General features: G+C 35.5%; 3 protein-coding genes across 4 annotated transcripts; all 3 read left to right on the top strand.

Moving 5' to 3' along the window:
- Window positions 1-1,030: 1,030 nt before the first annotated feature.
- Window positions 1,031-3,896, top strand: LOC114756958 (probable nucleoredoxin 1). Its single transcript, XM_028945940.1, has 4 exons — window positions 1,031-1,181; window positions 1,648-2,127; window positions 2,307-2,786; window positions 3,308-3,896. Exons 1-4 carry the CDS (start codon window positions 1,086-1,088, stop codon window positions 3,767-3,769), a joined length of 1,518 nt encoding a protein of 505 aa, XP_028801773.1. The 5' UTR covers window positions 1,031-1,085; the 3' UTR covers window positions 3,770-3,896.
- A 1,258-nt stretch (window positions 3,897-5,154) lies between these two features.
- Window positions 5,155-9,932, top strand: LOC114756957 (probable nucleoredoxin 1). The gene is made up of 5 exons (XM_028945939.1): window positions 5,155-5,395; window positions 5,640-5,777; window positions 6,309-6,785; window positions 6,996-7,475; window positions 9,171-9,932. The coding sequence occupies exons 2-5, from the start codon at window positions 5,688-5,690 to the stop codon at window positions 9,810-9,812; spliced, it is 1,689 nt and encodes a 562-aa protein (XP_028801772.1). The 5' UTR covers window positions 5,155-5,395; window positions 5,640-5,687; the 3' UTR covers window positions 9,813-9,932.
- Window positions 9,933-13,187: 3,255 nt separating this feature from the next.
- Window positions 13,188-16,148, top strand: LOC114756954 (uncharacterized). 2 transcript variants are annotated; one of them, XM_028945934.1, is made up of 6 exons: window positions 13,188-13,404; window positions 13,728-13,867; window positions 13,952-14,113; window positions 14,469-14,591; window positions 14,732-14,875; window positions 15,413-16,148. In XM_028945934.1, exons 2-6 carry the CDS (start codon window positions 13,733-13,735, stop codon window positions 15,860-15,862), a joined length of 1,014 nt encoding a protein of 337 aa, XP_028801767.1. In that variant the 5' UTR covers window positions 13,188-13,404; window positions 13,728-13,732; the 3' UTR covers window positions 15,863-16,148. The 2 variants fall into 2 exon arrangements, with proteins under 2 accessions (XP_028801767.1, XP_028801768.1); XM_028945935.1 differs by having other exon boundaries at window positions 13,720-13,867.
- The last annotated feature ends 552 nt before the right edge of the window (window positions 16,149-16,700 follow it).

The following is a 16,700-nucleotide window of genomic DNA, read 5'->3' as shown; positions in this document are numbered from 1 at the left end:
TTCTCAGTTTAACATCCGGCTCACTTGATAATATTGAAAGAGTGGAATATTAAAAGTGGGAGGAAGTGACGTATGTTTACGCATGTCACACTCAATACGTCATCTTGTCCGTCATCGTTACAAAAACGACGCGCGTTGCATGGATCATGGACACATGAACGACATTTCTAGTTCGCCCGAATCAGGCTGCTTTGTCCAACGTGCAAGATTTGTTTTCGCTTTCTTTTGGTGCCTTGTTGGTCGGCCTCGATTTCTTGAAGAGCTACTTGGCCTCCAAGGAAATGACACGGCGGCTCGAACCTTCCAGAGATCGTACGGAGAGGAAACCAAACTTGAAAGAGCATGCGCCCCGCATTAGTAGATCTTATCCTCTTTCCTACGCTTTTCTTCCTTTCACACCAGCAGATCAAATTAGATTTAAGTTTTTATAAAAATTTAAAATTAATGATAAATTTAAATTGTTAAAATTTGATCTTAACAGTTTATAACTGTTGTGAAAAAAATTGAAAAAAAATCCACTTTATAATAATGGTCTATAGTTGTGAATTATTTATCATGTTTTGTCTAAAATTATAGTACTTTCCGGTTTTAAATATAAGACCTGCACTATAAAATGAATCTTATATTTAGAATCAGAAGGATAATATTTATTTTTATAAAAATTTAGATCAAGATCATTACAATTTTGATTTAATGGTTATAAAGGGAAGAAGAGAGTAAAACGGGGAGGAAGAGGATAGGCAGAGAATCCTAATATTTTCTTAGTCCTTAATTCTTACATAAAGACTTAGGGGGTGTTTGGATAGAAACCAAACCATGGTTTCAAAAATGCTTTTACGGTTTACGAAGTAAATATGTAGAGGAGTTTGTCTCGTTTTACAAAAAAATACTTCTGAAATTATTAGTTTGGAGGTTGCCAAACACCACCTTAAGATTTTTTTTTACATGGGATGCAGAATACCTAAAAAGGGCTTCTTTGGAATTCTGTCTTTCTATAAATAGCCGTTGGGGTGCGAATCTTTTCCTTGCTCATCGCTACTTCGAGTTTTGTACCGTGTGAGCTTCGAGGTTAAGCAGTCACGAAAATGGCTGGTGGTGAAGATGTTGTTGTTGCTCACGATATTCAGTCTGTTCTCTCTTCTTCGGAGAGGGACTATCTCGTTCGGAACAACGGCGATCAGGTACTTCTTTTGCTTGGTTCTTTCGTTTAGCGTTTTATTCTCTCGGAAAATTATCCTAGTCTGTGATTTGAAAAGCTCGAACTCTGTATTTATTTGCGGATCCATCTTAGGTCCATAAAGACTCTTAACGCATCTGGGGTTTTGATCAACTGCCCTTGCGCTGAATTTTTACTGAATTTTTAGTTCTCTGGGGGAATAGGGTGTCTATACTGGCTGCCTATCTTATTTGATTCCTGTCTATATTTATTTTCTATCATGTTTGATTGATGAATTTCTTTTAATTATGAAACTTGTGAACTATGATACGCCAGCTTCCCCTTGGGAATTTTCTGATGGTCACATCTGATGGACCCTACCATTAGATGTGACTATAGTTATTTTTGGCTCATAGTTATTTTTTGATATGATTATAATCGCATCAATGAAAGATTGAAGAGGTTTTTCTTCGTGCGGGAAACATTCTCAGGTTAAAATCGAGAGCTTAAAGGGGAAGAGGGTTGGTTTATATTTTTCAGCATCTTGGTGCGGTCCCTGCAGACAATTCACCCCTACTTTGGTGGAGGTGTACAACGAAGTCTCTGCTAAAGGTGATTTTGAGATAATCTTTGTGTCAGCTGATGAAGATGAAGATGCCTTCAAAGGTTACTTTTCCAAGATGCCGTGGCTTGCCATCCCATTCTCCGATTCTGATACAAGGAGTCACCTTGATGAATTGTTCGAGGTGCAGGGGATTCCCCACCTTGTAATCCTTGATGAGAACGGGAAAGTTGTCACTGAAGATGGAACAGAGTTTGTACTTGAGTATAGAGCTGAAGGATACCCTTTCACAGCAGAGAGGATCAAAGAGTTGAAAGATCAAGAAGAGGAGGCCAAGAGGAACCAATCTTTGAGATCTCTTTTGGTCTCCAAGTCACGTGACTTTGTTATTTCTTCTGATGGAAAGCAAGTAAGTTTCTGTAACTTCACCCTCTGCGAGATAGACCTGAAGAAGTATTTCCTTTGCTTCAAAAGGCTGTAAACCTTTTGGGGCTGAGTTAGGAAAATCTTATTAACATTTTAATGAATCTATAATTATGGGGACACATGTAGGACAGAGTCTGAATTTCATCTTCCATTTACTTGCAGGTACCTGTGTCTCAACTTGAGGGGAAGACCGTAGGTCTGTATTTCTCATCTTTTTCATTTGTACCATCCGCTGAATTTACTCAACAGCTTGTCGAGGTTTATGAGAAGCTGAAAGCGAAGGGTGAGGACTTTGAGATTGTGTGGATATCCGTTGGGGATGATGAAGAGTCTTTCAAGGAGGGACTGAAAAATCTGCCCTTCTTGTCATTGCCCCTCAATGACAAGAGCTGCAAGAAGCTTGCTCGCTACTTTGAGCTATCAACCTTGCGCACTTTGGTTATTATTGGGCCAGATGGAAAAACCCTTCATTCCAATGTGGCTGAGGCCATTGAGGAGCACGGCGTTGCTGCATATCCTTTTACTCCCGAAAAGTTTGCAGAGCTTGCTGAGATAGAGAAGGCCAAAGAGGCAGCACAGACCCTTGAATCAATTCTGGTTTCTGGAGATCTTGATTTTCTCTTGGGGAAAGATGGGGTCAAGGTACGATTAAAACAATTGAACCTTTTTCCTTAGATATTTTCAATAGCTTTGAAAAAGGTCTTCTTCATCCGGTTGTCTTGGATGTCAATAAACATTTTAGACGCATACATCATACATGGATGTTTTGATATTGCCAGGAGATCGAAATAACAGTGAGAATTTGTCTTTGATGTCCTTGAAGTTTTGTCTTTTCTAGTATAATATTAATATGCTCTGTATGACAGTTTTTGATTTGTCATTTCAAACATGAAATTCTTATATGATATGAAATTTGACACTTGAGTTGATATGAACCAGGAAAAATAACTATGTGAATTTGATATCTGTGAAGTTCATTTTATTCATTTGTATTGAAAGATTAATATGCTTTGAGTGACAGCTTTTAATTCGTCATTCTAAGCATGGAAACTCTGTACTGTTTTAGTTGACACTGGCGTATCATCTGAACCATTCTGCTGCTTCTCTTCTATCCTCTTTTGCCTCCATTCAGTGATAATGACAGTAATTCTCCTTTATTTCAGATTCCAGTGTCAGATTTAGTGGGTAAGACGGTCCTCCTGTACTTCTCAGCTCACTGGTGCCCACCATGCCGTGCATTTCTACCAAAGCTTATTGAAGCATATCACAAGATCAAGGCTAAAGACAATGCACTCGAAGTGGTGTTCATATCCAGTGATAGCGACCAAGCATCGTTTGATGACTTCTTTGCTGGAATGCCATGGCTGGCTCTTCCCTTTGGTGACTCCAGGAAGTCATCCCTGAGCCGCAGATTCAAAGTGCGAGGCATCCCCATGCTGGTGGCCATCGCACCCGGTGGCCGGACCCTCACAAGGGGAGCCAGAGAGCTTGTCGCGCTTTATGGTGCTGAAGCTTATCCTTTCACTGAAGAAAGGGTGACACAACTTGAGGCAGGTACCAACGAAGAAGAGGAGAATGAGAAAGAAGGGTGGGTTTGTGATGGAGAGGTTTGCTCTAAGGCCTGAGCAAAGTGAAGACTGTTTGTTGCATCATTTCTATCTCAGGCATCTTATTGTGTGTATTTCAAAATTTGTGTAATATTATGTTGGGCTTGAATATCATAAATAAATAAAAATGTAGTTACCAAAAAAATAGATGCGATCCTTTTATCTTTCTTATTATGCATTATGGATTGTGATTTCTTATCTTAAGAAGTGAGGGAAGCTCAAGTTAAACCAAGAGGTGTGTTTTTATTAAGTGTGATTAGCATTATGAAATATTTTGTAGTTTATTTAACATCTTGAAATATTTTATTGATGCTTTCAATACCCTAAAAAAATACTGAAATAAATACTTTGTGGTGGTTTAATTGAACAGATTTTTTGAGGAGTTAATGACAAATTTAAAATTACTCATGAAATAATATTTTAACAGTACAATTGCTTTTGAAAAAAAATTAATACTTTAAATAAAAATTATGCTACGAAATATTTCAGAATATTAGATGTATCTAAAAAATATTTCGAGATTTTTCATGTATTATAAAATATTTTAGGATGCTGAATATATTAATAAACACTTTAAGCACCGTACCTTAACCCAACTAAACATTGTAACTGCTGCAACACAAAGTGAACAAGTTGTGTTAGACGGCTCCAAAGTAACTCAAGTAATGTGAATCATATATACAATTTTATGGTTTTTCAGTACAATGGCAGAAATTTTCGTGAAGCTAAGAATTGTGTTTTAATGAAGAGAAAATTTGTTTCATTATTTGATAACTCAAAGCTTAAGTGAATTTTAGTTAAGGAACATTTTAAGAACTTAAGTGAAACATGAGTCATTTCATGAAAAAAAAAATCAGTTAAAATAATTGTGTTTAATTTAATCAATTTCGTATGATCAAAATTATGTCACTTTTTACTAACAAGTTGTTGATTAAGGTGATAAGTGGCATCACTCACTCTTGTTAAAAAAAGAACACAAATTTAAATTTTAAAAAGTACGTGAGATAGACGAAATTTTTTTACTTTCTAAGACTTGAGAGGAAAAATCCTTGATTAACTAAAAAAAATTACATTATTTCTCTACCATGTGACTTTTATGTTCCATTTTATTCATTATTCATGTTTTATCTTTTACTTTTAGCCAGAATTCATGTTTATTTAATTATTTAAGAACTATTCAATTTCAATTTTTCCCCTTAATGATAGATTTTGATTTGTACGTGTTTATGTGGTGGTTATTTCAAATAATTTATTTTATAACTACTATTCTTATATATGTGAAAAATTCTTGTAGATAAGCATCAAACCAAAAATTCTGACACCGTCGTAACACTTACCTTCCCCTTTTAATTGGGCAATCACAGTCAAAAAAGCAAAGGGAAAAAGGGAAAAAGGAGGGAAGGAACAGAAAAAAGAAAAGAAGCCTCACGCCTCTCCTTCCGTTCTGCTTTCCCCAAACGCATCTTCGTCTTCCTCTGGTTTGTTGTGCGCCGTAGTGTATGTGTGTCCAAGCTTCACTAGTTCACCTCCTCTGCTGAACTCCTCTTTTTCATTTCTGCTTCTGGACGTCTGATCATTGACCAAGGAAGGAGTTTGAGCGGATGAGTGATTAAAAGGTTGAAAGAAATGTATTTTGTTTAACAGGTATTATATTTTAAATTTTTCTGGGCCGTTTCTCTATAATTAGTTGAAGTTATAGTTGATTTTTCCAGGCTGAATCATGTTAATAAATTAGGGGTTTTCGCTTCATTAATGAAACTTTGAATGAGGAAGTCTTGTGAAGCTTTGTTGAGATATGGAAGTGGCTTGGATATCGATTTGAGAATCTAAGAAGGTTGTTGTTTCTATTGACTTCATTTTTTCTTGCGAACCGCCTTCTTGTCCGAAGCTACATTTAATTCGGTGCTGTAAGGCCCGTGGCTACGCAGTGACAAAAATGGCCGGTGCTGATGATGTCTCCCATGATATTCAATCGATCCTCTCTTCTTCGGAGAGGGACTATCTCGTTCGGAACAATGGCGATCAGGTGCTTATTTGGTTCTTGCATTTAATCAATTGAGCCGCTATCGGATTTTTTAATTTCTCCGAAAATTATTCAAGTCTGGGATTTGAGGGCAAAAACACTGTATTTCTTCACGAACCCATCATAGGTCCATGGATTCAAGAATATCTGAAGTTTTGATTGACGGCCTCCGCACTAGATTTTTAGTCTTCTAAGTGAATAGGGTGTGCAATTTTCTATTTCCTTGTCCGTACTTGCTGCCCATCTGATTTTATCACTGTCTCTCTGTATTTTCTATCGTGTCTGATTCCCGAATTTCTTTTAATTACCAAGCCTGTGAATTATGATACACCAGCTTCTTCTTCAGAATTTTCACGGGTTAAAATAGGCTGGTAAATCAAAAAATGAAATGCAAAATGATCTTTGAGCGCGAATGCTGGCAAACTCTACAATTAGATATGATGTTTCATTGGAAATTTATAGATCATAGGTGGTGTTTCAAATGATTAACTTGTATCTTGAGGAAGTCATTGTTTATGCTGTAAACATTTTCAGGTTAAAATTGAGAGCTTGAGTGGGAAGAAAGTTGGTTTATACTTTTCAGCATCTTGGTGCGGTCCCTGCCGACAATTCACTCCTACTTTGGTAGAATTATACAATGAAGTCTATACTAAAGGTGACTTTGAGATGATCTTTGTGTCGGCTGATGAAGATGAAGACGCCTTTAAAGGTTATTTTTCCAAGATGCCATGGCTTGCCATTCCATTTTGTGATAATGACATACGCGATCGCCTTGATGAATTGTTCAAGGTGAGGGGGATTCCCCACCTTGTAATACTTGAGGAGAGTGGGAGAGTTGCCACTGAAGATGGAGCTGAGGTTGTACGTGAGTATGGAGCTGAGGCATACCCTTTCACAATAGAAAGGATCAAAGAGCTAAAAGACCAGGAAGAAGCGAAGAGCAACCAGTCCTTGAGATCTCTTTTGGCCTTCAAGTCACGTGACTTCGTTATATCTTCTGATGGAAAGGAAGTGAGTTCCTGTAACCTTACTCTCTGCTTGAGATGGAACTGGACATGTGTTTCCTCTCGTAAAATGTCAAATATGGCTGCTCCAATCCTCAAAAGGCTATGAGTTTGTTGTTGAGGCTAAGCCAGCCAATTCTTATTTTAAATTTTAATAAATTAATTCTTTAGATACATGAAGGATAGAGTTTGAATTTCACCTTCCTTTTATTTGCAGGTGCCTGTGTCTCAACTTCAGGGGAAGACTGTGGGCCTGTATTTCTCATGTTTTTCATACAATGCATCTGCTAAATTTACCCCAAAGCTTGTGGAGGTTTATGAGAAGCTGAAAGCAAAGGGCGAGGACTTTGAGATAGTGTTGATATCCATTGGTGATGCTGAAGAATCATTCAAACAAGGACTAGAAAGTGTGCCCTGGTTGGCATTGCCGTACAAGGACAAGAGCTGTGAGAAGCTTGCTCGCTACTTCGAGCTATCGACCTTGCCCACTTTGGTTATTATTGGGCCAGATGGGAAAACCCTTCATTCCAACGTGGCTGAGGCCATTGAAGATTATGGCGTTGCTGCATACCCTTTTACTCCTGAGAAGTTTGCAGAGCTCTCTGAGATAGAGAAGGCCAAAGAGGCAGCCCAGACCCTCGAGTCTATTATGGTTTCTGGAGATATGGATTTTGTCTTGGGGAAAGATGGAGTCAAGGTATGATTCTTGTAACAATTGAACCTCATGCATGTGTCCTCTGCTTCTTAGATATTTTCAACGTTGTGTGCATCGTCATCTTCACCCTCATATCTTGAATGTCAAAAGGCATTTAAGATGCAGGAGGCGTGTATGTTTTGGTATTAACAATAGACTAACGTAGCTATGAGTTGATGTCTTTGGAATTTATTACATCCTAAAAAGACCGGCCAATCACAATAGGCATATTAGAGCTAAGCCCAAACAACCCATAGAAAGAGGCCGGCCCAATAAAAAAGAAAAAACACAAACAGAAAGCTGGTATTAACAATACTCCCTCCATTTCTTATTATAAGAGACATTTGATGTTTATGGCATGTTCTTATATATAAGAGACACTTAAAAGTTGTCTCTACTTTTTTGTGATGATTTCCTATTTTACCCATATTTATTGTCTCCAACTCACACTCTTTCTTCTTCCCACCTCTCTTTCTTTTAATAATTTACCATTGTTCTCTCTCATGCTCTCTCTCCTTATTAATGAGGGCATTTTTGGAAAAAAAATTATACTTTTTACACATTGATTGTTCTTAACTAATTTTAACAGTTTTTTTGATCAATGTAATTCGGTTATTCGTCTCTTATAATAAAGAACGGAGGGAGTAGTTAAAAATAACTGAGTTACTAATGGGATTGGGTCTAGCGGAAAGGGCTAGTCTCTCATAACATCGTGAACCAAGGTTCAAATCTATACTGAGAGAGGTGCTTACATTTAGTACCTGACAGTATTTTCAATAAAATTGCCTCTAGTAGAAGAATACTTATACTTTAACAAAAAAAAAAAAAAAACCGAGTTGATATCTTTGTATTCTAGTCTTTTGGAATAAAATATTAATTTAATTTGTCTTCTTGTATGATACTTTTTGACTTGTCATACCAAAGATGAAACTCTTAACTAAAACAAAATTTCACCCTTGGTATCTTCATAACCGTTCTGCTGCTTCTCTCCTATCCTCTTCTGTCTCCATTCTGCGATAATGAGGTCCCCCCCGGGGGGCCCTCTACTGATTCGAGGGACGTTCCGGACAAAATCTTAAATACTATGATATACTACCTCCGGTCTTTTTTTTTTTTTGCTTGCGCACCCGGTGTCCTGGCCAACCCCGCAGGGACGGACCACCCCTAGGGTGAATTCAATTACAAACCAGACTAATCCGGACCGAGGCATGACAGGAACCATTAAGGTTGGCACCCCTGGCCCCTAAGATGCTACGTTCCCAGGGCTCGAACGTGAGACCTCTGGTTAAGCTAGAACGACTCCTGCCAGTCGATCTAATCGTCGGGGTTTACTACCTCCGGTCTTTAATATAAGACCCCGTTTGACTTTTAGTTTGGTCTTAATTATAAGACCCCAATCCATTTTGTCTCTCATATTTATGTATTTTTTCCCAAGATAGTCTTTCTAATAATGATAGTTCTAACCAACACACTTAATTAGCAAGGATATTTTAGGAATGACAACACTTATTTGTTACAAATAACTAACTTAACTTACTTCCTTAATCTCCTCAAATTAATCAACTGGGTCTTATAATTAGGACCAGAGGTAGTATTTGACACTCAAGTATCCTGAACCATGTTCCAATGATACGATTCTCCCTTAGCCTCTTCTTTCACCATTCTCTGATAATGATGGTCATTTTCCTTCTTCTACAGATTCCAGTGTCAGATTTAGTGGGGAAGAATGTCCTCCTATACTTCTCAGCTCACTGGTGCCTACCATGCCGTGCATTTCTGCCAAAGCTTATTGAAGCATATCACAAGATCAAGGCAAAGGACAATGCACTGGAAGTTGTCTTCATCTCTAGTGACAGGGACCAAACCTCGTTTGATAACTTCTTTTCTAAAATGCCATGGCTGGCCCTTCCCTTTGGTGACTCGAGGAAGGCATTCCTGAGTCGCAAATTCAAGGTGTACGGTATCCCCATGCTGGTGGTCATTGGACCCAGCGGCAGGACTGTCACGAAAGAGGCCAGAGATCTCGTCATGCTTTACGGCACCGAAGCATATCCTTTCACCGAGGAAAGGGTGAAGGAACTCGAGGCGGCATCAGAAGAGATGGCAAAGGGTTGGCCTGAGAAGGTGACTCACAATTCTCATGAACATGAGCTTGTGTTGAGTCGCTGTAATATTTACAACTGTGATGGTTGTGACGAGGAGGGTCACACATGGTCATACTGTTGTGAGAAGTGTAACTTTGATCTCCACCCAAAATGTGTATTGGAGGAAGAGAAATGTAAACAAGGGAATAGAACAGAAGGGTGGGTTTGTGATGGAGAAGTCTGCTTTAAAGCCTGAGGTGAATACTGTTACATTGAAGTTTGTTTAACTGTGTGTATTGCAAAATATGTGTGTGATATGTATGATAATACGTTGGGCTATAATATTATAAAGTTTCATCTGTGTCATTATGCATTATGGATAGTATTATTCTTCTGCGACGTGGAGATAAAACTTTAGCTTGGAAAAGGCAAACCGAAAAATCTGCATGTTTTATTGAATATCACAGATGATACCAGGCGAACCATAAGCAAGTTGTATCAGATGTACCCAAAGGAACTTGAGTAACGAGAATGATATCTATAATGCTATCATGATATTTAATATAAAAGCTAGTTTGATTTTTAATTTGATTTTAAATATGAAGTTTTAATTCAGTTTGTCTTTTATATATATATATATATTTAAATAGTGTTTATAATAATTGTACATATTAAAGGTTTTATTAAATGGTAGTTTTAACTAATATACATTATTAACAAAAGTATTTTAGAAAAGATAATATGTATTTATTACAAATAACTAATCTAATTATTTTTTTAATTTTTTGAAATTAACTAACTAAATCTTATATTAAGAAACCGAGTTAGTACTTTTAGTTATTATTATAAGAGTTGGTTGACTAATTTGAGTATATTAAAAAAATTTATGAAGTTAGTTACTTGTAATAAATAAACATCCTTCTAATTTTCATATCGCAGGGTTTAATCTGCGCCTGCAAACGTTTCGGCATTTGCCAACTCGAGAAAAGAAAAAGAGAAAGATGAATGCTTCATATTTGTATCTACATGTGAGCTGTTCTGGTCACAACAAATTGGCAAGAGAGGTTTCCCAAAAAAAAAAAAAAGATGGTACAGAAAAATCAAAGCATAAAGAAACTAAATGGACTACTTTCACATGGTAAACACACATGAACTAAGCATAATTGCATTATATAAATGTACTTTCCATTTTCCATCTTTATTTATTATCAAACTAAGTGGACAACCATTTGTTTTTTGGGCCAGAACTAAATGGATAACCTGCACATTGCAAACACATGAAACTAAGCGTAGTTGCATTATATAAATGCCACATCAACGAGCATGGCAAATAAGTTGACAAAAAATTTATAAATGCTAGTCTTAATATGAGCTACAAATTAATGACTATGATTTGATCACGAAAAACTTCACCAAAGGAAAAATAATAAAGGAAGGCCAGCCATGAACAGCTCTATATGTTTTTTATTTAAAAAAAAACAGAAAGAAAATGAAGATTTTAATTTGTCCATTTAAATGTGTTTAAATTATAAAATTAATCGGTTGGCGAAAAAAATTTATAGAATTAATCGTTAATCAAACTTTACGATAGGATCAAAGTTATATCATTTCAGCAATATAACGAAGATGCTAGAAACTAGAGAGAAGGTGTTACAAAAGAAAAGAAAGAAAGTTCTTTTCTTTTGTTTTTTTTTTTTTAATGTAAACTATATTCATCAAAGTTTAGTACAAAAAACAACCAACAGAGTTAGGTCTCAATATCAAACTCCTCTTCTCCTTGCATAAGAGGCGAAGGTTGATCAAGAGTACAAAAATTACTCACCAAACTATGTGAGGATTTTGCTAAATAATCAACAATTCCTAAGTTTTTCCTTGAAGTGTGACAAATAGAAAGTTCTTATAATCAAGACAAAATAAAAAATACCTACTCTTCCGGTTCTTAATATAAGACCCATTTAACTAATTTGATTAGATTAAGGAAGTTATGTAAGTTAGTTAATTATAAGAAAATTGACACATTTTTCCTAAAACACCATAATCATCTTTCTTAATACTCCCCCTCTCTCTTTTACTTAATTATGGTTGAGGGAGTATCTATAGGGATAATTTAGAAAAAATTGATAAATATGAGAAATGAGTCTTATATTTAGGACCAAAACCAACTCAAGAATTGGGTCCTATATTAAGGACTGAAAAAGTATTATATTAGTTGTGTTCTTTTCAAGCCTACAAAAATCTTATACAAATAGTCGTACAATTAAAGAACTTCCCATCTTTGTTATAAAACTCATTTAGAGGAAATAATTGTTATTATAAGTCACTTGATGAGTACTAATTGAAAGAAAATACTTTAGTAAATTTTTTTTATATTTACTATGTCAAATTCGCCAATTACATATAGTTGTATGTCCTATTTATTTTCATATAATTTTATAATTAAATAATAGTATTTTAAAAATAGGACATATTACTATGTGCGGTTGAAAAATTTGATATAACTGATATAAAAAAACTTGATATAACTATTATCCTTAATTAATTTTTTTAATATTAATTCTTATTTAAAGTTATTAGCTATGAAGTGAACATATAAAAATTTTCAATTTAAATGATAGATTTATTTTAGTTTTAGACAAAACTAATGACTTAACTTTTTTTTTGGTTCTGATAAAGTTGTAAGTATGCTTTTTTGATTTTTTTCATTTGTTGCCACCAAAGTATACCTTTTTTATTTCTTCTTACAGTATGCGTATACATACATACATAAATATATATTATCTCATGTTCTAATTATAATATCTTATTTTTAATTTATAAAGGGATAATTAATCCGCAAATCCTTATAGTTTCAATCAATTTTGAATTAGGTCCTTATAGTTTTTTTTCTTTTTATCAGATCCTTATACTTTCACTTGTTTTTAATTAGGTCCTTGTATTTATTTTTCTTTTTATCAAGTCCTTATAAGTTCATTTTATTTTTAATTAAGTCCCTGAATTTTTTATTCTTTATTTTATGGATTCTAATAGTATTATTATATAAACATAAAATAGTATATATTGTTTAATATTAGTTTATAAACAATAATATTCTAAAGATATTGAATTATTATAATGATTTTAAATTTTTCAGCAAAAAAATTAATTGTTCTAAAAAATTTTCCTGAATTAATTAATTCTATTATTTTTTTATTACATAATTATTAATTTAATTTACTTATTAATATTTTATATTTCATTATTAATCTATTTAATTAAGCTTATATTTAATTAATAAATAAAAATTAAAACTACATGGACCTGATTAAAAATTTAATGAAATTATAAGGACTTAATTAAAAGAAAATAAATACAAGGACCTAATTAAAAAAAGGTAAAAGTATAAGGATCTAATAAAAAGAAAAAAAACTATAGGGACCTGATTCAAAATTGGTTGAAACTATAAGGACTTACGGATTAATTAACCCATTTATAAATAAGGTCTTAGAATTAAAATCAGAAGTAATATTAAATTTTAATATGTCGAGCTGTCTTAAATTTAGCGTATAAAATACTAGTATATAATTTTGCGTGCTACAGCCACCCAAGGCATCAAGCATAGTATAACGAAGAGGAAGCAAAAACGTGGGAAAATCCTGTGGTGGGCGAGTCCTGTACGTCTTCCAGAGGGCAAATCGAGAATGAGCTCCACGTGCTGTTCTTACTTCTCCCCCTCTACGCTCTGTGGGCAGGTAAAATCATATAATTACAAAGTGGAAAGATCACTTTTTCCATTCCCAAATCACGAGCGGAGATCTGGGATTTGCTCGCTGCAGGAGAAACATTCCGCGCGATTCAATTTGATCATCCCGGTAATTCAACTTTGAATCTCATTTTTTCGAATTTATCTTTGTTCAATTTCACATTTAATCGTTTACTGTTAAGTAGGCTTACCTTTGTTCTTTGTCACCCTTACCAAGTTCAAGCGCTCTGGTGAATCCCTTTTGCCGCTTATCCATTTCCTGTGCTTTTTCTGCATCGCATTTTCTCGTGGGTTTTGCTTGCTCTAGCTTTTTGGTTGAATTGAATGCCTTCAATTTTGTGCTGGAGTGGCTTAGAGACGTTATTTGTTAAGACCGAATTGTAGTTTCGTGTTTGTTATATGAATTTGTTTCACTCTTTTAAACATTTCCAGTTTTGATGGGCGAGTCGGAGGTGACCAAATCCAGCTTAAGTGTCAACAAGAACGAGAAAGATGGATCCCCCAGGGTTTTAAATCCTGCAATACCTACATTCCTTTTGCAGCTTCCGCACAAGTTTCATAATGCTCTCAAGGTTAACTACCTTTTTCTGACGCTTCAAAAGCTACTTAGAGCCTTCATGTGAGATTTGACAGTTATCTTTCTTTTCTGATTACAGTCACAGCTCCGTAAATTTGCCAAAAATGACGGAATCAATAGGGTGAGCTCTGTCCAGAAAAATCAGAGTGGGTCACTTAGTGCCTCGGAAGCTGAATTAGATGAGCAATTGAGAGCATGGAGAGAAAATCCTTCTTGGGTTGATAATCCTTCCAAAATAAAGGTGATATTTTGAGTTTTCTTTCCTAAGCGGAAACTTGGCTTGACAAGAAATATATGAGTTAAAAGTTTGCATTAATTTCTACTTTGTTTATCATGCTACTATAAACCTTCCAGATAGATGGTTTGTTTGCTGATGAAATTTGATGGAGATTTAAATAATTGTCAATTAAGAGTGAAAGAACTGCATCACTAGATACCATGTCAGACATTCTAGGCCAGAATGCTGATACCTTTCTTCATGATTGTGCAACCTGTTTCATGTTTTATATCTAAAGAATAGACATTTTTCGAGAACCCATGCATCTTTGTTCATATGGGGGTACAATATGTATATAACATGAAGTTCATTTTGGCAGGTGACTGTACCAAAAGGTTCTCTTTGCAACCTGAATGTGGAAGTCAATGTTGGCCTGCCGCCTGATGCAGTATACAATATAGTGATTGATCCTGACAATAGAAGAGTTTTCAAAAATATCAAGGTAGGTGACTCATTGTTCAGTGTTTCATCAGAACCTTTTTAGGAGGTGCTTTCATAACCCTTGGAAATTGCACTGGGAGAAATACTCTGTCTTCTATTTGAGATTCTACAGTTCATTTTGACAATGCATTTCTTGGTCAGGAAGTAATATCCAGAAAAGTATTGCTTGATGAGGGCCACAGGCAAGTAGTGGAACTTGAACAAGCAGCGATTTGGAGATTTCTTTGGTGGTCAGGGACTATCTCGGTTCATGTTTTGGTGGACCAAAATAGAGAAGACCACTCTGTAAGGACCTATTTCCTCTTTGGATAATGAATGAATTTGTAGTTGTTGATCTAATTAAATGGAGTATATACTTAGATCAATTGAAAATCATCTGGTTTATGATTTCCCTTTAAACTGAAAATCATCTGCTCAGGCACTATCGTTATCTTGGATCAATTCACAGTTACTTTCGTTTTGTATCATAGAAATTGGTATCAGCTGCTCATGGATTTTGTGATAGATTTTTTACTCTTGTAAACTGATCTTTTTTATATCAAATCACTCGATATCTGGAAGTTATATTGGACTTATACTAATCCAACTCTCCCAAGTAGATTTTAAATTGATTTTTGAAAAGGAAAGAGAATGTGTTTTAATTTACTTTCATATATGACGTATCTTATCACCCCAAGTTTGGAAGACAAGTCTAACACCAGAATCGTAAAAGGACACGTCGGTAAGCACATGGCTTCAATTTCTTGCATTGCACTTTACTGATACCAATTATGGGCAGCCCCCCCCCCCCCCACTTTACTAATTCTTGTATTTTTATGCCAGATGAGGTTCAAGCAAATTAAGACTGGATTCATGAAAAAATTTGAGGGTTGCTGGAGGGTAGAACCTCTATTTGTTGATGAGAAAACTTGCTATCCCTTTAAACCAATGAATAAGGAAGAATATAATGCATGTACCAGAGGGAAGGGAAGAATAGGGTCCAGAGTGAGCCTTGAGCAAATACTTCAGCCAGCCGTTGTCCCACCCCCTCCCATATCCTGGTATTTGAGAGGAATTACCACTCGGACGACCGAGATGCTTATAAATGATCTGCTCGAAGAAACTGCCAGGATCAGAGGAGGATTTGAAGCTGGAATGTCTAACGGAGAGATTCAGGGAGCATCTGATGAAATCCAAAATCTTGTCGGTGACACAAGTGACATAAAAGGGCGATGGCTTTTGCGTCGAAAAAATGCAAAGCAGAATCGGAGAAGACTTCATCCTGACAGCTGATTACTTCTTCAAAGTGCCAAGTTTTGTTTTCTAAAAGCAGCAAGGAGAGGGTTACCAAGTATTGTGAAGTGATAAGTCTAAATTGCTGCATTGTAGTTCGTTATAATTGACCACTGATATCTGATGTAATTGTCTAGATTTCTTGACGAGCCGTTTACATTAGAAGATGCTACTGAATGCATCTCATTACATGCTGACGCTGATCAATTTATGAAAAATTGGTCAATAATTTTCATCCCAGTCGGATAGTTTCTTGTGGGAATTGGAGCTTATGCATTTACCTTCAGATAAAAAATAGTTAATAAATAGAAGTGAGGAAGTTGGCCTTGTAAGGTTTTACTATGATGGCTTTTTGGTCGTACTATTGTAACAAGTGAAAGGAGACACTGAAATGAACGAGTTTTGGGTTGGCCTGAATGACTTCAGATTGATGTGACATTATAAAAACAATTAAGAACTCAAATTGTTCGTCCTAATTTGTCTCCTTGTAAAATGTTTTCGCGTGTGAATTCAGCAGAAGTCCTCCTTTTCAATGTTCCGCAAGTGATTTGTGATGTTAATTCCTTCCCAATGCTAGCTCATGAAACAAAAGGAATTAGTGCATGCTCTATTTTGTGTGCTCATTCACGGTTTCTTACTCCTTCCAGCGCTCCCATTTCATTCTTGCTCTTCTTTGCTTTGTTCAAGCATGTGATAAATGGACACATGTTATTGTTAATACTCTTGTGGCATTTGATAAACTTGATCGGACATCTTAGTATATACTATTTCCAGTCCTAATTATAAGAGCTAGTTAACTAATTTGAAAAAATTAAGAAAAGAAATTGATTTAGTTATT

Source organism: Neltuma alba, unplaced genomic scaffold (genome assembly GCF_004799145.2).
Source record: "Neltuma alba isolate B1F8T4 unplaced genomic scaffold, ASM479914v2 tig00010554_pilon, whole genome shotgun sequence".
Classification (NCBI taxonomy): Eukaryota; Viridiplantae; Streptophyta; class Magnoliopsida; order Fabales; family Fabaceae; genus Neltuma; species Neltuma alba.
Note: the sequence above shows the minus strand (reverse complement) of the source record. Positions and strands in the feature narration are given on the sequence as shown.

Coding starts and splice junctions, on each gene's coding strand:
- LOC114756958 (XM_028945940.1), top strand. CDS start 1,086: ATGGCTGGTGGTGAAGATGTTGTTGTTGCTCACGATATTCAGTCTGTT. Junction 1,182..1,647: donor TTCGGAACAACGGCGATCAG/GTACTTCTTTTG, acceptor AAACATTCTCAG/GTTAAAATCGAGAGCTTAAA. Junction 2,128..2,306: donor TTTCTTCTGATGGAAAGCAA/GTAAGTTTCTGT, acceptor ATTTACTTGCAG/GTACCTGTGTCTCAACTTGA.
- LOC114756957 (XM_028945939.1), top strand. CDS start 5,688: ATGGCCGGTGCTGATGATGTCTCCCATGATATTCAATCGATCCTCTCT. Junction 5,778..6,308: donor TTCGGAACAATGGCGATCAG/GTGCTTATTTGG, acceptor AAACATTTTCAG/GTTAAAATTGAGAGCTTGAG. Junction 7,476..9,170: donor TGGGGAAAGATGGAGTCAAG/GTATGATTCTTG, acceptor CTTCTTCTACAG/ATTCCAGTGTCAGATTTAGT.
- LOC114756954 (XM_028945934.1), top strand. CDS start 13,733: ATGGGCGAGTCGGAGGTGACCAAATCCAGCTTAAGTGTCAACAAGAAC. Junction 14,114..14,468: donor ATAATCCTTCCAAAATAAAG/GTGATATTTTGA, acceptor TCATTTTGGCAG/GTGACTGTACCAAAAGGTTC. Junction 14,592..14,731: donor GAGTTTTCAAAAATATCAAG/GTAGGTGACTCA, acceptor TTTCTTGGTCAG/GAAGTAATATCCAGAAAAGT.